General features: G+C 42.2%; 1 protein-coding gene across 2 annotated transcripts; it reads right to left on the bottom strand.

Annotated features, from left to right (window-relative positions):
* Positions 1-604: 604 nt before the first annotated feature.
* On the bottom strand, positions 605-20504 carry LOC306695777 (uncharacterized protein). 2 transcript variants are annotated; one of them, XM_079159126.1, is made up of 13 exons: positions 20375-20504; positions 15498-15543; positions 14519-14666; positions 14342-14399; positions 13300-13381; positions 12279-12394; positions 11133-11301; positions 7171-7301; positions 6663-6746; positions 6480-6509; positions 6091-6285; positions 5306-5389; positions 605-3935 (listed from the first exon to the last, which is right to left on the bottom strand). In XM_079159126.1, the coding sequence occupies exons 2-13, from the start codon at positions 15541-15543 to the stop codon at positions 3813-3815; spliced, it is 1266 nt and encodes a 421-aa protein (XP_079015252.1). In that variant the 5' UTR covers positions 20375-20504; the 3' UTR covers positions 605-3812. The 2 variants fall into 2 exon arrangements, with proteins under 2 accessions (XP_079015252.1, XP_079015253.1); XM_079159127.1 differs by lacking the exons at positions 605-3935; positions 5306-5389 and having other exon boundaries at positions 6273-6372.
* Between the last annotated feature and the right edge of the window lie 648 nt (positions 20505-21152).

Genomic DNA, 21152 nt, shown 5'->3' with positions numbered 1-21152 from the left:
GTTCTTCCTGGCCTCACCCAAAACCGGCGCTCCACGTAGGGCCGATAACGCCTCTGGACACAGGAATTGTCGCACATTGTTCACATGAAGACACAACACACACATTGTGATGAAACGTGCTGAAACATTTTATTCATGTTCACAGCAGTGGAACGTTTCAAATAAAGCCACACACAGAGCACAGATATATAACTGCTGCTGTTAAAAAGTACCTTATTTGTTTAAAGTGTTTGCAAACCAAATGTTATTGACCTTTTGTTCATATAGCAGTACTTTTAAAATAAAAGTGCGCAATACACTCCTTTTGAATTCATTATTGAACTTTCCATAACAATGCGATTAATCGCGATTTAAAATGTTAATCGTTGCCCAGCACTAATACATACATATATATATATAAATGTAGTCACATGTAGCGCAGCAGGAGAAATCTGCTTTCTCAGTCACTAGTGAACACACAGGAATTTATTTCTTCAGTGGACTACATTTTCCATCAGCACTGATTGGACGTCTATAGAAGGTGGCACAATGTCCCTTTAACTTCCACTGAGTTTATCAACAGTATCATATGAAGTCATCCGCTTGCAGATTTTCACTCCGGCTGTCTCGTGTAAAATTCTTTTAATGGTGAATGTCTTATTGAAAATGAAAGAACACGAGTTACACATCCAAATACAGTATGTATACTATATCATGTCAGGTATAAAATGAGAGGTATGAAACCACGGTTCATTGGCATATTATCCAGAGGTGGACGGAACTGGAGAGACCAAAGTACATCAAAAGTGGTCTCCAACTCCGTTAACACCCATACACATCAACATCTACACTTAGTGAATATAATTGGTTACATTTACAAAAAAAAACTAAATACATAAATCATATTTTCAAGATTATGTGAATAACAATTCATCCTCACATCTAGCAACATTGCTAGGTGTGAGGAACATCAGATATAGGATACAAAGAATACAAAATAAAATAAACAGACCGGTCCAGAGTTTGTCCCAGTTTAATATGCAACTCCAAAAACCCAGTCGTCTCGATATCATGCAGGACATAAAGTGATTCCAGTATTTAGTAGTGTATTTACCCACCTCCAGAAACTAAATGAAAGATTACGATACTGTAAAGAAAGGCATTTGTGATTCTACTCACGGTTGAATTAATTAGTTAGTGGTTTTAAGGGGAACATTCTAGATGAATGCTGCTACTTCCTGCTTAACTGTGATTTGGTGATAAATGTTCGGGACGAAGGCTCTGAGTGGATGAGTGATATGTTTTTGTTTTTTTGCTGTAAAGGAGGCATGAGGCCACCCTGAAAGGCAGTCAAGTGGTTCTTCTGGTAGCATTCTTACGGTTCAGTTGTTAGCATTTACCACAGACGGACATCGCACCAAACCCGGGTTATTTGAATGTAATTATTACTTTTAGAGGATCCAAGGGGTTTGTTGTGATTTCTATTTGACTTTGACACACAAATTAATGCCGATGACCGATGCAAACTCAAGACTGTTGACCTAAGAAGAGGCATAGAATCCAAAAATGAGGTAGCTGTTGTATTGTATTCTGTTTCATACAGCTCTTCTCATTTACCCAGGCCACACCTTGGTCTTTAAGACCCGACCCAGCTGAACCCAACTGTAGTGCCAACTCTGACTCCAAAAGCAGGGCTAACGCTCAATTACCAACCTGACAAAGCGATCGAGGTAGCTAGTCCCGGGCCCTGGACCTCAAAGGGCCAGGTTTTCCTATTTGTCAGTTGCACAACATCTCCTGACATACTAACGGCCTTGAGGTGGGTCCTGTATTATCTTGTGTCCAAATAGAGCCTTTTAAATAAAGTTGTAAGACGTTGGTGTCTATGACGATTCTCAGTCATCCAGGTCATGGTTTATCTGGAAGCGCTAAAGGTGTGTTCACACCAAACGCGATGAACGCGGCGAGATTACATACAAAGTCTATGTACAGACGCGATGGTGCGGCGCGTTTGGCGCGCCGCGATTGACGCGTCAAAACGCCGAATCGCCGAATCGCCCCAAACGCAGAAGTTGAAATATTTTAACTTCTGTGAAAAAATCGCGTGACGCTCCAGCGCGATAGCCTATCAGCGTTGAGTTGCTCCCCATGTCATCAGTGAAGTTCTGCTGTTGTTGAATCAGGAAATAAATGCTGTAGCCGCCAATGTTCACCCAGAGCTCTACGATACCTCATATCAGTAGAGACCGGACCAAACTATGTGTAGACATGTGTGTGTGTAAACCATATGGTACAAACAATGAAATAGACGCTACCGTATTTACGTCTATATGACGTTATTGTGAGTGTTGATGGAGCTGCTACAATGTTAGCATAGCCTAGCACCGATCGATCCGAGCTCCATTGAGAAAACAAGTACAAATCGGCATCATCACCTAGTTATTTCGGAGTCCCTTTTTGTCGGTTTATTGCCGTTAAATCACAGCCAAGTCAGTTTATTGTGTGTTCATACAGCTGTAGTAAACAGCCGACGTGTGGCTTGCTAGACACAGTGAGCTCGATGAAATCCACGGAGCTCCTCCGGACTATGTTATGAACCAGACATTTTAGTGTTTAGTTCCCCGTGATATCTGGGACTTCCACAACACGTACTGAGCAGAAATAGAGGTTATTTTTCTACGGTTGATGGCGGACAGTTGAACGGCTTTCAGGCCGATAAGCCGCGCCGCGCCCCCTCTCCGGCGCGTCCAGCGCGATGCACGCGAATTAACACAAATACTCCCCGGCGAGACCGGCGGCGCGAATGACGCGATGAACGCCATTCACGCCACGTTCATCGTGTTTGGTGTGAACACACCTTAAGTCAAAAGGCAACTGGACAGCAGACCTGGGGCTCCAGGCAAAATATCATTAAGATGTCATGCGTGTTCTACCATGTGTAGTACTACAGTACTGTACAGGTGTAGAGTACAGCACACTGAGTGGGAGGAGGGGAGATCGGCAGATTGATCCTTCCATGAACAGGTTTATATAAGAACAAAAAATCCACACTCTTGTCTGCTGCCATTTCACTGTAGCTGGTTTGTTGACTGGATGGCACAAAGCTTGACCAGGCTAATTCAACACATTAGCTATGCAGACATTGCTTACTAAATGACATTGGAAAATAAGGCAACCTGAGATATACAGCAACAAAACAGTCTGGACCTCGGACTGTGGGTAGCAGGACACGGTATTGAGTAGGTAGTGATCCTGATAGTGACTATAATTGCAAAAGACCAGGGGTGGAATAAGTTGAGCCATGTGGTTTGTTTCCTTTTGTTGCTCCTTGCATGTGAGTCTTTCTTGATTTTTTTGTTTTTTTATGGCTAATCAGATGAATCGAATAAAAAGAGGAAGATTGGAATCAGTGGAAAATGTAGATAAAAACAACAATCATGTGCCATGATGACGTCTCTTAATCGTTTGGTTAACTGAGCCAGGCCTGTTTTTAAGATTGACTCATCAGATGTCGATAATACATTTCTAATTCACACGCTAACACTTCAAGATAACACCCAATGTCATTCCTCAGCTCTGGGAATTTGATCCCCAAATAACTGAGTACTGTAAAACTCAGCTGGCTAGGTCAGTAGATTTTGTTCCAGTAAGAAATAATAACGCATTATCTTCCGTCAGTTAGGGGATAAAATACTGATCAAGGGAAAAGGAGACAAAGAATACAATCTGTCTAAATGCTGTCCACTGTTTCCACCTGCACCTGGTCCCAGATGGGCCCAGAAGCATCCAGGTGAGGATGGACTGGGGGGAAGCTGCTCCAGGAGTCAGCGTCCCTACAGGAAGTTGGTGGAGTTTTTGCCTCCCTCGATCTTGAACTCATAGGCATCATCAGAGGAGCCGAGAGTGTTGGTGGAGGAGGGGGGCACAGGATTCAAAGCAGAGGAAGCAGCTTCAGCCTGGGGGGGGGGGGGGATAAAATGCATGTTTATGTCCGCATTCATCTGAACACATTTGACAATGCCTTTTTTCTTTCACTATTTCTTGTATATGTTTTGCCAGATGTAGTTGCGAGTGCATTGGGAGGGTGGAGCTTGCCGGGCATTTGTGCATGCAGAGCAGAAATGCCCCACCAACCTGGCAACCCCCGTGCTGGGTGACTGTCTGAAGGAAGCATCCATCTAAGAAGAAGCCTACGGTTCACCACCAACCACCTCACATTTCAAAAAGGTTCTCACCTCTCAGCAACAGACCCGCTGAGAAACCAACTCTGATCATCCGCAGCTCTATTCTGAGAAACGTGTTTCCCAGGGGCCACAGGGCCACAGTCACATGCATTCCTGTGGCCAGACCGGTCGACATTCAATCCTATTTGAAGCTGTTAGCTAAAGATAAGCGTACATACAGTAAGATTGTTATTCACATCCGCAGTAATGACTTCCGCTTACGCCCTTTGGAGCTCACTGGCATTAATCAAAGACAAAGTTTTCTCTGGCCCCCTCCCAAACCTGACCAATGATGAAATGTTTAGCCGTATGTCATCATCGATGGCTCTGGATGGAGCGGATCTCATATCTAGAAATCTGACCCAGTTAATGGACCTAAACCATGACCACCCAGAGTGCAGACCAGGAAGCAGAGCTGCAGTCTTCCATTAGAGCAGTTACCCACCCTAAACCCAGAGAGACTGTGTCTGCCCCACGGCCACTTACAGAAATGCAATCAAAAGTAAACAGAAGAGGAGTTATACAAAATAACCTAATTAAAGTTAACACCAACGCAACAGTGCAACACAATAGAAGAATTAAATGTGGACTCTCAAATATGAGATCTCTGTCATCTAAAGCTGTATTAGTAAATGAGTTAATATCAGATAATCATGTTGATTTGTTTTGTCTGACTGAAACCTGGCTGTGTAATGAAGAACATGTCAGCCTGAATGAATCAACTCCTCGAGTCATATTAATACTCACATTCCTCGAGGCACCGGCCGAGGAGCCATCTTTGACTCAAGCCTATTATTAAACCTAAACTAAATTATAACTCATTTGAAAGCCTGCTTTTTAATCTTTCACACCCAAACTGGAAAACAATACAGACAATTATATTTGGTATAGCGTACCGCAGCCCAGGTGAAATATTCAAACCAAATACTCAATGTTTTTATGACACCCTTCCATCAAATGGAAATATTCTTGATTTCTCAATATCAAATCTCTTTCACAAAAAACTGCCAATAAAATATCAGGTCTTCACTGTTAGAAACAGCCAGCGCCTTGGAACAAATAGGGCTTACAGTGTGTGTGTGTGTGTGTGTGTGTGTGTGTACCTGTTGTGTGGTAGTCAGCAGTTGGTCGGCAGGTGAGGAAGCTGGTGGTGCAGAGCTATACATGACTGGAGCTGGAGCATAGCCCTATGCAGTACACACACACACACACACACACACACACACACACACACACACACACACACACACACACACACACACACACACACACACACACACACACACACACACACACACACACACACACACACAGACACGTTGGTTTTATCTTATTTGAACATTTGATTCATCCCCTGACACCTCTGTTGAGGACTTTGTGTCCTGCTGAATGACTCAACAGAGGTTGGGGGGCTACTGAGTCATATCAACACAAAACTGCATTCAATGATTGGCAGGTTTCCAAATTCATAAATCTAGAGGAACTAGAACAGTTTTTTGTTTTCCTGCATCACATCTCGTTGACATTGTCTCTTTGTTTCAGCCTCCTACGGGGGAAAGATGGCTACGAGTGTCTTGCAGTGTGTTCAACTCGAAAAGGCTCGCAGGACACACTTCAGTCCAAATCAAACGCAGCGAATATTGACACAAAATGACAGTCTGCTGCTCATTGAAACACACCGGTGTGCAGAACCGATGTACATTATTGATGCTGCACTGAAGTCAATATGTATAACTTCATAATCACTCTATAATCCATTATTAGATGAAAGGCTAGGGTATGTTTCAGAACTTGAAGTTTGTAAACACTAACAGTTAAAAGGCCAGAACAAGGTGAAATATTGAATTGACCAGCATTCCATTTAGGAATTTAGTCAGTTAAGAGATACCATTGGAGCTGCAGGTCCGGGGGGATAGGGGCCTGGTGGTGGACCGTTCCATTGTGGAGGCTGGGCAGGGGGGTAGCCAGGGTTCTGGGGTGGGTAGCCAGGGTTCTGGGGTGGGTAGCCAGGGTTCTGGGGTGGGTAGCCAGGGTCCTGGGGTGGGTAGCCAGGGTTCTGGGGTGGATAGGCTGGGTTATACCCCTGAGACAATCAGGAATTAGATTGTGAAATGGTGAAGGAGGAAGCAGGAAAACAGGAAATCTGGAAAGTCAGGGAACTAATAGTCCACTGTTGATAAAGTTTATACGAGCTATAGGTTGCATAACAATTGTGTAAATAGATAAATACTCTGTGTAGTTATGTAATAAATGTGTATAATGTACTGTCTTATGTACCGTGTTAGCGTCTGGGCCGTGGTAGTACGCCTGCAAACATAGAATAAACACGCAGAGACATCAGTATAAACACACCGAACACACACAACATATAGCCTTTGTGGACTAATAAAGTTGTATTGAATTGAAGTGAATATAAGGACATGTTTATGAAGTAAGAAAGAAAATGTTGTATAATCTCACCATTCCCGGTTGTCCAGGAGTATTGTAAGAAGGACAAGGTCCCCCAGGACCACTGGGAGGAGGATGCACTGCAACTGGTGTGGACTGGAGAGAGAGAGAGAGAGAGAGAGAGAGAGAGAGAGAGAGAGAGAGAGAGAGAGAGAGAGAGAGAGACAGAGAGAGAGACAGAGAGAGAGAGAGACAGAGAGAGTGAGCGAGACAGAGAGAGAGACAGAGAGAGAGAGAGACAGAGAGAGAGACAGAGAGAGAGAGAGAGACAGAGAGAGAGAGACAGCGAGAGAGACAGCGAGAGAGACAGCGAGAGAGACAGAGAGAGAGAGAGACAGGATGAAACAAATCATTGTTTCGGATCGATCATTTGTTGAATATTTTCTTCCAATAACTTCTGTTGTTCAAACAAACAACCCCAAAACCCGAGGAGATATTCAGTCCACACAAAGCAGGAAACCCTCACATCACAAAGCGTGTCTCCAGATAGAGTCATACTGGCTGTGACCACTGTTAGTACCTGTAGCGTTGCAGCGGTGGTGGCTTTCTTCTTGAAAATCTTCTTCCGACAGCAGCAGCAAATCCCAGCAGGGATGCCGAGCAGTAAGAGCAGAGCCAGGAGAGGGTTTCCATCAGAGGCCTCACGTTGGTCTGCAGCGGAGAAGAGTGTGTGTGATTAGGACTTTATAGATATAGGACATTCTTTTTATCCAAGAGCAGTAAAGGCAACACCAATGATTTTCACTGTTTTGGACCATTGACTATTAACTTAGCATTAACAGTCTTCACAGGTCCATAAATGTCTACCTGAAAGGTGCCCATGACTATCTTTTCTGAAAAATGTGTGTGCAACAGTACTTATTCTGCCATTTCCCCCCCACAATTCAGCACCAGCAATGGGTTGCCAGATAAGCTGTTGAGTTATTCTCTCTTCATTTTGGCATGCTGTTCACAGTCACCAGCACCGGGGGGGCACCAGTTACTCGTCTGGCTTTTCTCCTTCTACTTCAGAAACTTGCCGCTGCTTTCATTGTGAATACTGGTTGGCAGTTAGTCATTCGGCTGTTCTCGTCTCACTTCAGCAGCCTCATGCTATTTCTGGTACCGGCACTGGGTTGCCAGTTAAATCTTCAGCTAACCACCACATCTCAACATTCTCTTTCTGATTCCGTTACTGGCACCTGTTTAGCCAGTTTCTCATTCGATCCCCTCATTTCACCAACGTCTCCTTATTTCTGTTAACACCACTGGGATGTCAGGTTCTCGGTCAACTCCAAATAACCCCAGTATCCTCTGAACACAGTTGGTTTTGGGGGGTTTATAAGGATGGAAAATAGTTCTCTAACAATCTACCCCCCCCCCAACAATTATCATTCATTCCAGCAACCTTGTCTGCTCGGCCATAATTCAATATGATAATTCATAGTCTTTCAAAATGATCATAACGTGATATGACAAATTGATTATAATAAGCATATACTAACTTAAATTTCTCAGAAAATCGGATCATTTTGCACTTAAGGATGAGTTGAAGGAGAAAATACTATATCTAATATATGTAATTTGCAAAAGCAAATACAAAACCATGTGGTTTTATCAATTATTAATTGAATTACCAGAAAATATGCAATAACGTAACATACATTGTTATCGAGATATGGAATGACCTTTTTTGGCCATATCGCCCAGCCACAATACCTGGTCATCATAACGTAATTGCTGACTCGCCTTATTGTATAGCCAGCCTCTCCCTCCATCTCGCGTCCATGTTGCCCATCTGACCCTCTGGTCGGGTCCAACCGCACGGACACCGATGTTGGTAACTCTCTCTCACCATGTCTCTCCATATCCCTGTGGACTCGCTCATTGACTTTGCACGATGATCAATGCTGATTGATACCAGCTGCTGTGTGACGTAAATCGTTTCCTGTGAGGAGCAGCCGTCACTCACAGGTACGTTTGACACATGACGCAGCAAAGCTCTGGCTTTAGACTGAAAATGCAGCCTTTGATGTAATCGAGTCAGTGAGTCAATGTTGTTGAATACAGACATGGCTCCACCCTTCCATTCATCAGAGTTCCAAATTGATAGGCTGGTCTACTTTGAGACTATATTAATTGGCTATTTCCTTTTGTTCAGAAAGGTGGTGCTCCAAGGTGATTTTATAGTAAATTAAATGATATTATTGGATGTAAGTATGAATCATTTTTGATAACCATTATAATGCCTTTGGTGTTACTGCACCAACACCATTGTGATGCCCCGTTTTGAGAATTTTAATAATATTACAAATTGTCTATATATATTCATAATTATCTTTAATATCTGCTCATAACCACACCTGGGCCCCGTTCCTCGTACGTGGTTCAACTAAGTCGATCAAATGTCCTATTAGCAGCTTAAATGAACCCAATGATTGACATCAGGCTATCTCGGTTCCTCAAAGGCTGATCCGCGCTCAAACAATCTCGTTAATTCGAACCAGATGTCAGTCATCAGGATCATTGCGCGTGTCCGTCCTACTTCAAAAGGGGGAAGCGTCGATCACCGAAACCATGATTTTATAACAGTACGACGGCAAATAAACTCAAAGAAAGAGTCTCTTTTTACTCCGCTGACGAGCAGGAGATCATGAACTCATATGAGGAATTCAAGACCATAATCATGACACAATCTAACACCGCCACCGCTGCAAGGGCTAGACGAGAAGCATGGCGACATATCACAGACAAGTTAAATGCGTAAGTGTTGGGAAAATGTATCGGCTAATTTTAAGTGCCTCATCACCTCAATCAATCAGAAGATATGGCTTTAAATGTGCCTGCTGGCAGTAGGCTTAATGGAATGCATCATCCAATGAGATCTATAGCGAAAATAATTATATCAACTCTTTCAGAATAAGTAGATAAAAACAAGCCCAAAGAGTATCTAACTGATACGCATTAATAGATACTTATGAGGATATATGTACTGTATGCACGTATGTATCATGTACTATATATATATATATATGTGTATATACATGTATGTGTAGATTACCATATAGAATAGGAGTTTGAATATGTGTGTGTGAATCTGTGTATGGGCGGATCAGTATGTATGTATTATTCATAATAAGCAGTAAAAATAAATTGTGTGTAATTCTCTATATTCTTATCGCGAGTCCACCTTCATCATGTTCTACGATAATGATATCTATGGTGTACTAATAATACTGTCATATCATTATGAGTGCTTTCAACCATCATGTAGTTCAACCAGCCATCAAGAGGACACGGGAGCAAGTAAACACTAAGCACACAAACATTATTCAGAATGGTGAGTCGATACAACATGTGCCATGGTAATGTAATGAACACATCCATAAGTTTCTTAATCGCCAAATAAACTTTATGAACAGCACGGCATGCAGCGGCTTTCCCGATGTTCTCCGCGTCACCGACACTGTACAAACATGAACCACTCGCTACACAGCGCGAGGCTGTGATACAGTCCGTGAGACAGTAGATGGCGTGTGGTGTTCAATGTACGGCTCGAGAAGGTCTTTAAATAAATGATTCCTTGTCGGCAGAATCGATAGCGCTCGTACAGGAAGTCATCATGATGCGATAACGGATCTTGGCGATCTCGAAGAACTCTCTCCCTATAAAACGCTAATCTGACTAATATCCTCCTTCATTGATGGATCTCTGAGGAAGGGAGCTGACATGTTTTTCCGGGGGAGAGGCAAGCTAATCCAGCTAACTTAAGTTAGCCTGCGCTGGAGCAGGTTCAAGCTTATGGATGTGTTGCTATGGTGATTTTGCCAAACTTGCTTCGGGGGAACCGAAAAGCCTGACTTATGTAATCTCATCCTGAAAATGATCCGGCTAACTCCGTTAGCCACGTACGAGGAACGGGGCCCTGCTCATACACGTCCCCAACACATTTTTGGAGGGAGCTGGAGAAAAATAATTCCATCACCAATGACTGCTCTACTGTAGGTGTTAGAGAAATAACAACTTGGCAACTTGGTCAACTATCAGAAAGTGCTTCTTTTTTTTTTGGTGCAAATTGTATGAAGCTGCAGGTTTTAAGAACTTTTGTTTTGCATTGTTGTGTGTTTTTGCTCCATGATATTAATAGTTAGCCTCGCTGACTTTTCCACAAGCCGGTCCTATAAATGTTTCACAACAAAAGCTCAGCTAAGAAGGGAATGGATTTTGTCCACTGAAACGCTAAATGGCTCTTAATTTGAAATACGGGAAGTGTTGAGGATGTATTAACGGCATAATCCAGTAACACAAATGTAGCAGGGCAAACTGGAACAGATCAAACAGGAGGCTTCATACTACAAAATATGACCAGACATGCTTGTCAAACAGAATGAGAGATGAATAAAGGCCTGTCGGTAACATAAGCCTGCTTCAACAGGACGGGTACCCTCTGCACTTCAGCTAATTAAAGCCCATTCTGAAAGTGTACGGCACATGGGGACCCACCTGTCAGGTCCATCCTGGTGACAGACACCACCCGGTCTCTCCGGTCTATTAGGGTGTAATGTCCCACATCACTGTAGTTCATGTTAGTGATCTCGATTCTCGTGGATTCGGTGTGAACCCGGTCCCAATAACTCGGCAGGTCCTGGGACACCCGAGCACCGTCGTGCACCTGAGGGAGACAAACTTCTGTCAGAGCATCACTCTGCATTTCCATCTGAATCACAACTCATTTCCTTCCAGCTCTGAAAAATGTGTATGTTTCCAATTTGTTTTCATTTAACTTTCTAGGCGCCATTTGTATTACGCCAGGCTGCCGCGTCATGGAACAAACGTAGCGCCGCAGAGATTTTGGGTTCTATTTGCTCGTTTAAATTCTGTTCATTTCATTTGTAAATTGTTAATTAGTTTAGGGACATCTGCAGCAGATGTGCTGAGAGAGAGAGAGACCAGAGGGCAAATCATGTGTTATATATTGTCTTCTGCAGGTATGTGTCTCCCTTTGTTTAACGTTCTCATTGTTTTGCTGTCTCTGTTAAGTCACTCCACCCCACGCACTAGTTGACTTTGGCCACCAGGCGTCGCTGTTCTTCCTCTTGTATATCACTTGTCAAGAATCGTTGTTCTAATTTAGCTTTGATGTGTTTCCCTGTCAATTTGAATGGCTCTCTTCTAGTAATGTACTACACAGTAATGTGAAATACTAAGCTGAGTACATACTGTATTTACTGCATTTAAAGAAAAAGAATGAACACGACCCAGTGTTGATTTGCACTGCTGAGGGAGCAGATAGGACAGAAGCCCATTAATGCGTTCTATATACATGTAGTCTTCTGTTGAATATACACACTGTACATACTGTATATGCTTACACATACGCAGGCAGGCAAGCTAAAGCTGTTTGTATATATGTTAGATATATACAAATATGAAAATGATAATATTCATATTATTTGAGTACACATAAATACTGAGAGATGAAAATAAATTGAACCCTCTACTTCTGCAACTTTAACAATGAATCCCAAGATATTGAATGCTTCCATCCCCCTGCTCATTTTTATCCATCCATCCATCCATCCATCCATCCATCCATCCATCCATCCATCCATCCATCCATCCATCCATCCATCCATCCATCCATCTCACCAGTGTAATATTGGCAGCCTCCCCAGAGAAGGAGAGGGAAGCGTCGTTCAGGTCAATGCCCTCCAGCTGGATGAAGAGACTCTGTCCTGCTACACACTTGGCATAGTTGTGTCTGGCTGGAACGGAGAGGAGAAGAAGAAAGAAACAGATATCGAGAAAGAAAGTCAAAATATGGAGCTGTGTGTGTAACAGACGGTAACCAAGCTTACTGGCTAACTTGATAATCACTAGCTAAGGAGTTGTAATCGGTAATTTAGTTCCCTAAAATAATAACTTTGAAGAAAGAACTGTTGTTCAAAAGATTTTCCACTCAGTAGCACAGTTTTTTAAATTTATTTATATAATGCCACATCATAAGAGAAGTCATCTCAGGGCACAAAAACACATTTTCTCACGGACATCCGGTGGCATCAAGCCATGCAAACCACTTTGTTTTCTTTACCCAGATAACAGAGATGTGAATGGAATGTCCTCCGGGGTGCTCATACCACCATAAGATGTCTATTTAAAAACTACAGGTGACATTCAAAAATAATTGTGGTTTTATACATTTTGGGACCATCAACCTGACAGTTTGATGTATTGTGTTATAGTTGTTTTCTGCAGATGGGGCCTTCCATGTATCATCGTATCATCGTCTGAGGATTTAAGTGTTGTTGTTATTCTAGTGAGATTAAAATTGGCTCAGTTTAGAGAGACAGAGGAGAAAAAGAAGTCGGTCTTTATAGTACAAGATGTCTTCCTCATCACCACTGCTTTCTGATGATGATGTAAAGAGAGAAAGGTTAAGATTCTTAAATATAACATATCTGAGTTCTGTCGAACTTGCTTAAGCGTGGTAAGCCAGAACTTTGAAAGAAGAAATAACCTTCTGGTGAATTAAATACCCCCTTGCTTTTACCGACACAACCTTCTTCAACCAATCTTCTAGGAAATGTTACTTACACTCACTTTAAAGCGGTGTTCACAAAGAAACAAAAGTTACAGCAACCAAAGCTAAAATAAGGCGGAGCTAACTCACGTGTGACGGCTACTTTGACGGAGGAGATTTCTTTATTCCAGTAGTCTTTCTGGGTGTATGTCCCCTGGTCCTGATAGGTCACCTAACAAAAAAAAACATATACAGAGTACATCAATACGCTGTGGAGATCTAGAATCTCTGGTCACACATAAGCAGGTGCTTTTACTTTTGACAGCTGATGGGGAAAAAAACAGATGATGTGTTTTGTGTGTACTCCATCCACGAGAATCTATTATCGCACTTCAACAAGAGTTAATGAGCACGTAGCTCCTCTAACGCGGAGGACAGTGGATTAGGAAGTCTTTCAGTGGCCCAGGACAAACTTGGGTGCACACTAATAGAACGTGGCCTTCTGCAGCAACTCGCCAGAGCCGGTCTGTGTTTGTCTCTGCTGGGCTACTGTAGAAACATAGCGGTGCAACATGGTGGAGAGGAGCTATGTAGATATGAACGTTTCTTAGTTATAGGTCATTATTCACTAATGAAAGCCTAGATATGAATAGTATATTCCATTACTGCCAGTAAATCTGCCAAAATCCTACACACTGTTCCTTTACAATAAGATAGGAGAAGATAATAGAAGTCTAGACTAAAGACAAAATAGATCGGCAAGTCAAACAATTATAAATGATACATTTGCACACACACACACACACACACACACACACACACACACACACACACACACACACACACACACACACTTCCATACACTAATGGTAGAGGATGCTGTCCAACCTGCTCATCAGGATGTAAACGGATCCTCATACACACACACACATACACACACAATCACACACCGATGGCACATCAATTTTCGGATGCAGTATCGTTTTTCATCTTCCTATTAGTGGAAGACCTGAGCCACAGCCGCCTCAATAATCAAAAGTTATATACAAGTAGAATAAGAAAGGAAGCACAAATAGAAACTGTGCTAGCGCAGTTAAAGACAAAGCTACGAGGTAAAGTGACTTATTACATAAAATGTAGACTTTAGATTTAATTCATTAATTCAGACTCGATACAAATATACTTTGGTTACCTTGTCAATGTACCAGCGTCGGTCGCTGCCTGAACCCGACACCCTGCCTTTGGTCGTCCTGTAGGACAGAAAAAATAGCCACATGAAAAATCAACTGCAACAACACTGGAAGCAACTTTCAGCTTCCCTCCATGACCATCATGTCAGAACACGGGGGCGTCCCGGAATGATTCTGACCTGACATGGCCCTTCTCCCAGTACGTAAAGGTCTTGGCAGGGTCATCAGCTGGAGTGAACTCCAGCCTGTCCGCAGTCTTAGGCAGGTAGATCTTCAGCTGCCGACCGTGGGCCAAACGCTCATGGATGTCATGGACATGATAGGAGTCTGAAACCAAAGCAGGGGGAGAAAGACAATGAGGCAGTGTGCATGCTGCTAAAACATCGTGTTGAAAAAAGAATGTGAAACTAAAGAAAACATTCGCAGTTAATATTTCTAAATTATGACACAAAAATTGCAATATACAATGTGATCATCTCAAACGGCTAAGGGGAAGTGTACGCAACAATGCACATCCATCAAATAGTTTATATAGAAATCTGACAATTCTAGTGAAAACTGTCCTTTCTGACTCACTGGTCAAATACTACATTCATGGCTTTTACTGACCTGTTTCTACAACAGACATTTTTGACTCCTAATAGCAAAAGATGCACAGGTGATCAATACAACACGATCATTCTTTTGGAGTTGTGTTTGTATCCACCAACAACCACTCTGTGTTATTGCCACGAGGCAACGTATCGGTGCGTATGAGTTGAGCAAGTGAAGCTGAAAGTTGCTTCCACTGTTGTTGTAGTTGGTTTCCATGTGGCTACATTGTTCTGCACAACTACTGTGAAGTTCACAAAGAAACTGTAAACGAACAAAAGCATAAGAAAAGCCTGCTCTCCAGTACGACGGGGAGTTCAGTCCAGCAGAGCTACGAGTGTGAGAACAGAACCGAGTGAGAGACGTGTGTTGGCCAAATGTATTGACCCATAATCTAGTAAAACTCGTGATTTATTTTGATTTATTATAATACGTCGTATTTTCTGTAACTACGAAACCAATCTACTTCCTGTTTACACCGGCACCCGCGCGCTCATGTGATATTCATGTTCAGGACTGAGATCACACCTTTCAAAGACAGCCGGTGAGAAAAGAGATGCTACTCACCCACACTGAGAGCAGTGGCCAGCAGGATCACGACGCTCCACATCATCTGCAGACAAGACACAGAAGAGATTACATTGAAGCTAATCACAAGTAGACTTCACTGGGTTCACTTTAACAGAACTGTCAATACATGTGCTGTGAAACCTTAACAATCAGTGAAAAGAGGCTACAAAGGATCTCGATCGTTCTCTGTGGGTTCATCTCTACACGTGACCCGTCTCATTATCTGATTCACCGTTATTCTACAACAAGACTTAAAGAGTGTACAGCCATGCTGCAGCTCTGTGAGCTAAATGCTAACATCAGCCCGCTAACATGCTCACAATGGTACACGTGCTGATTTCTGTCCCTGTTTACATTGTAGTTTAGCGTGTTAGCATGCTAACATTTGCTAATTAACGCTAAACACAAAGTACAGCTGAGAATGATGGGAATGTCGCAGGTTTTGCAGGTACTTGGCCATATAACATTTGGCAAAATTTAAATGAGCTTTTCCTTTTCCGATGCGAGGATCCAATAACAGAGAACGTGTCATGCTGTACAGCTTGTAAATCCCTCTGAGGGGCCAATGCTGTTATTTGTGATTTTGAGCTATAAAAATGAATTGAATTGAAATGTCTACTTCATGATGGCAGTAAAGGAAAACTCAAAGTCATTATCAGACATCCTCTTGGAAACATGAAAGTCTTTGCAAAATTGCACACCAATCCATCCAAATGTTGAGAGATTTGAGTCTGGACCGGTCCAGCGGCGGACTGACTGACAGGCAGTCATTGCTATCCACATCAGCACAGTAGTTTATGAACCATTACTAGTATTCAGGTATTTAGACATGTAGCCTACCACTCTATGGCATGATTATCATTGAATACATTCCACATCGTGCTATTATCAACATTTTCAATTCAATTCAATTGATTTGTTTAGCCCAATATCACAAATTAGCATCAGAGGGCTTTACAATCTGTACATCATATACGACGACTTCTGTCCTTGAACCCCCGCATCAGAAAAGGAAAAACTCCCCCAAAAAACTTTAACAGGGATAAAGAAAATGTAAAAAGCATATTCATGGGCCAGCTGAAACCCACACTGGACATTTACTACCACTTGACAACATATCTGTTCATTTCTTCTTTCTTATAAAACATGCATCAAACTGTGTCAACACCCTACAAACATAGGATTCAGCACATGTGAAACAAGGGTACGGCAAAATATGAATACAGAACAACACGATTATTTTAGAGCTCCCTCTATATTTTTTAAATGAGGCTTTCAGGGTCAAGGTTTGCGAGGTCGGTGACAAACGTGTGGAGCAGCAGCAACAACCGCATGTGCATTGAGGAAGTGGATCAGATGATTGATACCAGAGGAAAAGGCCTCGCCAGCAGAAACACTAGTAAGACGGCCCAACGGAGAAACTCCCAACTCCACCAACCAATGGTGTAACTTCAGGAGCATTAGCATGACATGCAGCAGATCTTTGCTGGGATGGTAAAGCAAGAGAAATATGCATTTCAGTCTCCATACGCTTCTGTAATCCTTTTATAAAACAATGAAGAGTTAACCCCCCCCCCCCCCCCCGTAATATTGTAACAGACTGTAGTTGATCCAGGATCCATACGGATAGGGCTGCACAATTAATCAAAATATTGATCCCACCATGATCATTTTAATATGTTTTTCACTGAAAGGGAGAACAATGAAAACACACCAGGTGGACACGCAGGCCAAAGTGAAACTATAATAAACTAAATCTACAGGGATTTTGGAAAATGAATATGACTTATTAACATGAAAAACATTCAGTTAATATGCTCTCTTCAAATTCACGAGACTCCATTGACAGAAACAGCAGTTTTGCCTCGCTGATCATTGAAACACGCTTCATTCAAACTCGACAGGGATCAAATACAAAGTCATCAAAACCGTCCTCGTAATTCTTTCAACTCTGGTTTGACATTTGGGCAGAAAGTAACAGAAAGAGGTGCTGTGTACTAACCCGGCCATACTGTTAGCAATGTTGCTTAGCACCACCCTGGTGACACACGTCGTCAGCTCAGTATGCTGTTAGATGGGCCCAGATACCTACTTGCTGTACATAGTATACACATTCTCATAGTATGCTATGTTTGCAGTTTGACTTCAAGACATCCATGAAGCTCAGTTATTCACGGGCATCAATCAAACGGCTACTTTGGCAGGTGATTGCCAATTGAACTTTACAAGTAGCAGGCAGGTGTCTTTTTCTAAAGGTTTTATAGCTGTTTTCAAAGATCTCCTGTTTTAGGAGGAGGCAGCTCCTCCATTATCTATGTGCATTGCATTGTGGGAAAACGTTTTTTTAGTGTGCATAATAAAAGTATTCTTAATTTTGTAACATTTCCTGCGGGAACATATTACATATTGTATTGTCAAAACTTGCCGTGGATTAGGGTTTAATCTGAAGTCTGGATACATGTTAGCTGTCATGGACTCAGGATTTACATGGTTGCTTTTCACATTGTGTTCTGACGTGAAATAGAAGTGTAAAAATCCTCACATTTTCTCCTCATATTGCTGCTCCTCAGAATGCCGATGGAACCTCCTTATCTCTCAAACCGCTCCACCTCTACTCTGATAGGTCGCCAATAAACCGCCGTGTTCAAACATTCACACGCGACACTCAGGAGATCAGATAAGAGCACAGCTTCAAAAAGGCACTGGACTCATCTATTCATTTCTTCTCCACTCATTTCCTTCATGGAGGTATTTAATAACAGCTGGCCCGGTTGATTTTTTTTTAAGTAAATGCTTTAATTCATCTAGTGCAGAAGGTCAAATGACTCTTTTCCTCTGTTATCTGTCTAGATAACCGGCAAAGCTATCGTATCCGTTTTAAATGCGATCATTCCAGACAGGAAGAGGACTTGTCTTTAGTCCAGTCGGGCTGCGTGCGCTCACTCTGCACCTGTTTGCAGCTCAGCAGCTGCCTTTCTATTCTGAGGAGTGCTGGATCCTAATTTAGCAAAAGCGGCACCAATAATATTCCTTACATTACGCTGCTCTGTAAAGACCATGTGATTTAGATGAAGGACAAACTGTAGCCTGGAATGAAAACAATACTATTTGAACAATAGGCTGGAAGAAATGGTGATCAACAATTGCAATTGTTTTGTGCATAAGCTAATAATAAAGTAACAAATAAAAACTAAATCACAGCACTTAATTACTAGTGTCCTTCAGGATGGGGGGGGGGGGGGGGGCTAGATAACATCATTCAATTCTTATGTTAAATGATAAGACTGTTTTAAAGTGTCAATTCATTTAATGTTCAGTTTACGTTCAGCGGATCCATTCCATACTTCAATTTCAATAGACGATCGATGACTCAATAGTCATGCATGCAGCGTTCTGATGAATATCACTGGAGTGTGTTTGACAGCACTGTGTAATGTGTCATTTTCAATTCTGTATTATTGACAAGTGGTGGATTTAAAAAACAGCAAATAAAGGATATCAGTTACAGACCGATCTCTAGTTGGGACTGACCCTCCATCACTTACATGTAATCTCGTAAAACATAGGTTTGGTGAGAAACTTGAATAAATACAGTTGTTTGAAGATGTTTTCACATAATTAGATATTAGAGATGAATTATGACCTGTTTACAAAACATCTAATAAGCTTATAATACATCAATAAAACTACGAATGACAAGATTTGTTTTAATCAATAAAAATACAATCTTTTATTTCCTAATCATTTGAATTGTGTGTTTTTATGAAGAAGAAAAAACATTATAAATGACTATAACAAAGTAAAACGATAACATTTAGAATGTTTGATGGTTCACAGACTTCAGAGGGTTGAAATGATTTTTGGGATGGTGGCAAAATGTTTAGTTTGGAGCCTTGTAGACCAGCTGCTATAATCAAACAACAATATGGATCATCACTGATCGGCAATTACGATCAAAAAAACGATCAGCAATCAGGGATCTCTAAAAGTTATATTTGCTCCCTTTTTTCTTTTGTGCTGATCCGATCCGAGAGTTTTATGATCCTTTGCACCACAAGTCCCCCCCCCCCCCCCGCCCCCCCCACACACATTTTTCTTTCCGACAGTACTTGAAGGTCTCACAGGCCCCAGCCCTGAGCAGAGGCGTGTACCTTCCCCTCCCTGTGAGGCCTCGCATTATGTCTGATAAACAATGAACGGAACAAAAACACGGAGCTATTCGGCTGCCTTTCGTTCGCCGCCTTTAACCGTCGTCACTGCAATGTCCAACGATTAGAGAACAAGATACATACATACATATGCAATGCTGATGATGTTTTTACTCATTTACTGGGATGAATAGAGCGAAGAGGTGTGGCCCGCGTGCAAGGAGAAAAGAAAAAAAGGAAACGGTCGGTTATCCAAAATATGAAGTCCTCCCCCCGAGCGCGCGCCGCACGGGAGGGAGAAAAAGGACTTCACGCGCCTTTAAAAACGAGCTCAAATCACATTCGACTGCCTTTGCAGGCTCTGATTTTAAAGCTCCTGTTGAGTGTCGGACACATATGCTGCCGCTCAGCCTGTAGTCACGGCAGGCTCGTAAAAACACAAAAACACACCCGACTGTTTCCAATTACCCCCCGATACGGTTCCAACTTTTTTGTGAATGCCTTAGAAGCAAAGTAGTTTTCATACTGAAGTAATTCGCTTCATTGTCTCTTGTTGAATAGCCAGTCACATATGGATGGATGTCCAAAACACGCCTGTGTCTTAATACGAGTCACCGGTGGATGTTTAGGAGGAACACACCATGTCTCTGTCGAATTCAGCGTGTTGCAAAGCCGCACCCTCCCATTGAAGAGTCTCACCCCCGCGTTTAACCCCGTCTCACTCACCTTATCGTCCCGATAGTCTTGTCTATTCAGAGCTCAAAGCACATTTATGGAGTTGGAGACGCACCGCTGCATCCGACCTAACCTGTCAGACCAGCGAGTGATATGAGTGGAAATGAGTGGCCAAGACGTGTTGCCTTCACGATACTGTCGGAAATATCATCAATGTACCAGAAGGTAAATCATGTCGAAACACGACGTTATAACCTGAAAGTTTAGTTTATTATGCAAGCCGATTTCTGTGTGAGCAAAATACAATTTAGAGAATGAAAAACAACAGCGAGTCTCCAGCATAGCTCAGCTGCTGGAGCCTTAATTACATGCAATGTATGACTGGGAAGACAGTGCCACTCTGTAGCTTCAACAATGAATGATTCCACATTGCCTAAAAATAATTATACTATTATTACACTATTATGCTCTTTACAATGTCATGTTTTGCTATTTGTTCAGTACACTTTTTGGTGATTTGAGTCAGTCATAAGATTTTTAAAACAGTCAGACATCTAATCTCATTCACACTATATCAGGCACCACACAATGTGATCTCCAGTAATCCAGAGGTGCTTCGATATCTAGGCGCCTCATCCCCTCACCAGCCACAGACCAGGCACCTGTGCTAGGTTTACTGGTGTATTAACCTGTTATGTCGTAGTACTTTATTAAAATATACAATATCACTGAAATGTTTGGTTACACACTACTTTCAGTTTGACAGCAGCCTAATTTATTTTGCAGTGGCTCAAATCAAATATAACACAAAAATGACACACTTTGTGCT

Source organism: Pholis gunnellus, assembly GCF_910591455.1.
Source record: "Pholis gunnellus genome assembly, chromosome: 5".
Classification (NCBI taxonomy): domain Eukaryota; kingdom Metazoa; phylum Chordata; class Actinopteri; order Perciformes; family Pholidae; genus Pholis; species Pholis gunnellus.
This window is presented reverse-complemented; position numbering and strand designations above follow the sequence as displayed.